At 44.3% G+C, this 3,048-nt stretch overlaps 1 protein-coding gene across 1 annotated transcript; it reads left to right on the plus strand.

Annotated features, from left to right (window-relative positions):
- Positions 1-479: 479 nt before the first annotated feature.
- On the plus strand, positions 480-1,523 carry LRRC30 (leucine rich repeat containing 30). Its single transcript, XM_005447476.2, is given in 1 exon segment — positions 480-1,523. A coding segment is annotated over 1 exon segment (1,044 nt).
- The last annotated feature ends 1,525 nt before the right edge of the window (positions 1,524-3,048 follow it).

The raw sequence follows: 3,048 nt of genomic DNA on the forward strand, positions 1-3,048 counted from the left end.
ACATGAAAAGTCTTTACCAGCATTTTGCAGCATGCACATTCTTCTGATGGACTGGTAACTACTTCAGTGAAATCAGGAGCATCAACATAAAACCAATTGTGAAAATGTCCCTGAAATCTGAATTGAAATGATGGCTCCTTTGTTTGCTTGTTTTCTTCTATAGCTTGCTTGTTTCTTTTTGAAGTCTCTCATTAATTGTCCTGCAGCCACGGTATGTATCAGATAGCCAAGAAAGCTGACATGGTGAAGTTATATACAGCATCCTTGTGACCTTTTTGCAGTGAAGATACATATCTGTCCAATAAAGCCCAGGCCAAATGACAGTGACAGCTGCCTTGTGGCATTCAGTTTGAATTGAACAGGTTTGCTCACAAGTTGGGAGCAAGTATTTCATTACAGACTGTGCACCAAGATGAACATAAGCCCCCCAAAGTGAAACTTTCCCTCAGCGGCTATGGAAACAGCCCTGGTGGACTGAGATGCACTTCACAGGCTCCTCCTTGTCTCCTTGCTTTGACTTTCCCACCTCTGGCAAGCTGTCATCCTCTGTTGGCATTTGCATGTTGGTGTAGCACTTGGAAGGGAAGAAAACCTCACTTCATCTCTCAGGAGAGATCCAGGGTGTTATGGGAACTGAGCACTCAAAGAACGAGGGGCAAAGGAGCATGCTTTTTCTGAGGAAAGGTCCAAAGCTGCCTGCATGGGAAGATGCTCTTCTCTCAGGGAAAGAGCCCAAGTCACTTCTGAAACGGGGATTGCGTTATGTCAGCTTGAGCCTCATAATGAAAGGGATGACCAGCACGCCTGACTTCTTATGGGGACTGCCTGAGGTGCAGAAACTGAACCTTTCACGCAACCAGCTGGTGGTGATTCCTCCTTCACTGGGGAAACTGGACAGGCTGGTAGTGCTGAATTTGGGTGGCAACTGCCTCAAATGTCTGCCTAAAGAGATTGGGCTGCTGAGGAACCTGAAGGTCTTGTTTGTCAATATGAATTGCCTGACAGAAGTGCCAGCAGAGCTCAGCTTGTGCAGGAAGCTGGAGGTTTTGAGCCTCTCGCACAACTGCATCTCGCAACTGCCTTTGAGCTTCACCGACCTGACAAGTTTGAGGAAACTGAACCTCAGTAACAACCGCTTTGTGCAAATTCCCCTTTGCATTTTCGCACTGAGGAGCTTAGATTTCTTGCACCTAGGGTCGAACAGGCTTGAAAGCATTGCAGAGACTGTTCAGTATCTGGTCAATCTTCAAATCTTTATAGTAGAGAATAACAACATACGCACCCTGCCACGGTCCCTCTGCTTCATTACTGCTCTGGAGTTACTCAACCTTGATTACAACGCCATACAGACTCTCCCAGATGACCTCTACCTGCTGCGCCGGCTGCCGCGCATTGCATGGAACCCGATGGACAAAGGCCTACACATTGCCCACAACCCCCTGTCCCGGCCGCTGCCCGAGGTCATCGAAGGTGGGCTGGATGTTCTTTTCAACTACCTCAGGGAGAAAAAGGAGCACAACTGAGTTTCCGCTGGGCTTGGGATTAAGCCTGTCATCAAGACTCAGTCACATTGGAGCACTTTTCCTGCACAGGCATTTCCGCAGCGTAACGCCTGGGTTTTGAAGACTGTGGATGGCTTTAGTAACAGCTGGAGGAAAGCAAGTATGATGGTCTTGATTAAGTGTGTGAAGAGTAAACTTTCTAAAAATAGCCACCTCTGTAACTTTCAGTGTTGGTATGCTTGGGATTTTTTAGGAAAAAAACCCCACAACAAACTTGAGATAAAATGTTTGCTCTTTGTTTGACAGAAATAAATTAAGACAGAGGCTAGAAGTCCAGAAATGTGTATTTGCCAGCTATTAGGTTGGAGGAATATTAATATTAATTGGTTTTACTGTATGTGATCGCAGTTGCATTTTAACTCCTGCTCACTTCTTCATACACAGATAAACCACTACATAAACAAACACTGCTATCTAAGTGAATCACAAGGAAAATGTTTAATTTACTTTCAGCAGTAAATATATCCTGAGCTATATTAGCTCACAGACAGTATATTACTGCCAGTTCAATACCGTTTGTTGTTTACCCCACACCTGTGCACTGGCCTCTATAAATTACAGGTAAAGACTGCTGTTGATGAGATGATTTCCCAGTTCTTTGGGAGAAGACCCCAAACTCCCCCAAAGCCCCTGGTTCCCCTCCTGAGTCACACAGTCCTTTCCGTGGAGCTCTCTATGATGCTGGCAGTGGTGTGGTCACATCAGCCAGGAGCAGCATCCACATGAAGCAGAGAAAGGAATGTGGGTCCTTATTCCCTCAAATGAAGGCTGTCAGGTGAAGTTGCTGGTTACTACATGAACAGCTGCATTCCACTCACTTTCCCACATCCCTGCAATTGGAGCTGGAGTAACTACTTAGGAGGCAGTACACCTCCTAAAGGTGAATATTTATTTTTTTTTTTCACAAAAAACAGCATCAAACCAATCATTGGCTTAAGAGCTCCAAAAACAAATACTTCCATGATTTCCAGTATCAGCCAATAGCATAAAAGTCAGGTCTGATGTGGTTTCTCACATTGATCTTCTGTGAATGTCCTTCATCAAAGTTTTATCTGGTAATAAAGAGGCAGTATGAAAGAGTCGTTAACAATTTATGCAACCTGGGGTTTTTTTGCTCCCTCACGCCATGTAAGACAGAAGCAAGACTGTTGAAATCGGTTGAGATAAATGCTTGTAATGGCAGCGTAAAAGAGGAATGAGCCTGTAATTCTTTAGCTAATTAAGAGTGTTCAAAGACACTTTTAAAGTGCTTCCTATCCTATGTCAAATCTCAGGAATCAATGATTACTTTCTAAAACATAATTTGCTCGAAATTATGGAAGGCTGATTCTGCTTCTAATGAAGTTAATGGACAACCCCTGGCTGAGGGAAAATCTCTTCAGCAGAGGTAGAAACAATTCGGTAACAGCAGACAATTATGTAATTCATAGGTACATGCAAGAAAACACAGCACCTTTGGCCACGCTAACGTCATCAGTGCAGCACT

Source organism: Falco cherrug, chromosome 3 (assembly GCF_023634085.1).
Source record: "Falco cherrug isolate bFalChe1 chromosome 3, bFalChe1.pri, whole genome shotgun sequence".
Lineage (NCBI taxonomy): Eukaryota > Metazoa > Chordata > Aves > Falconiformes > Falconidae > Falco > Falco cherrug.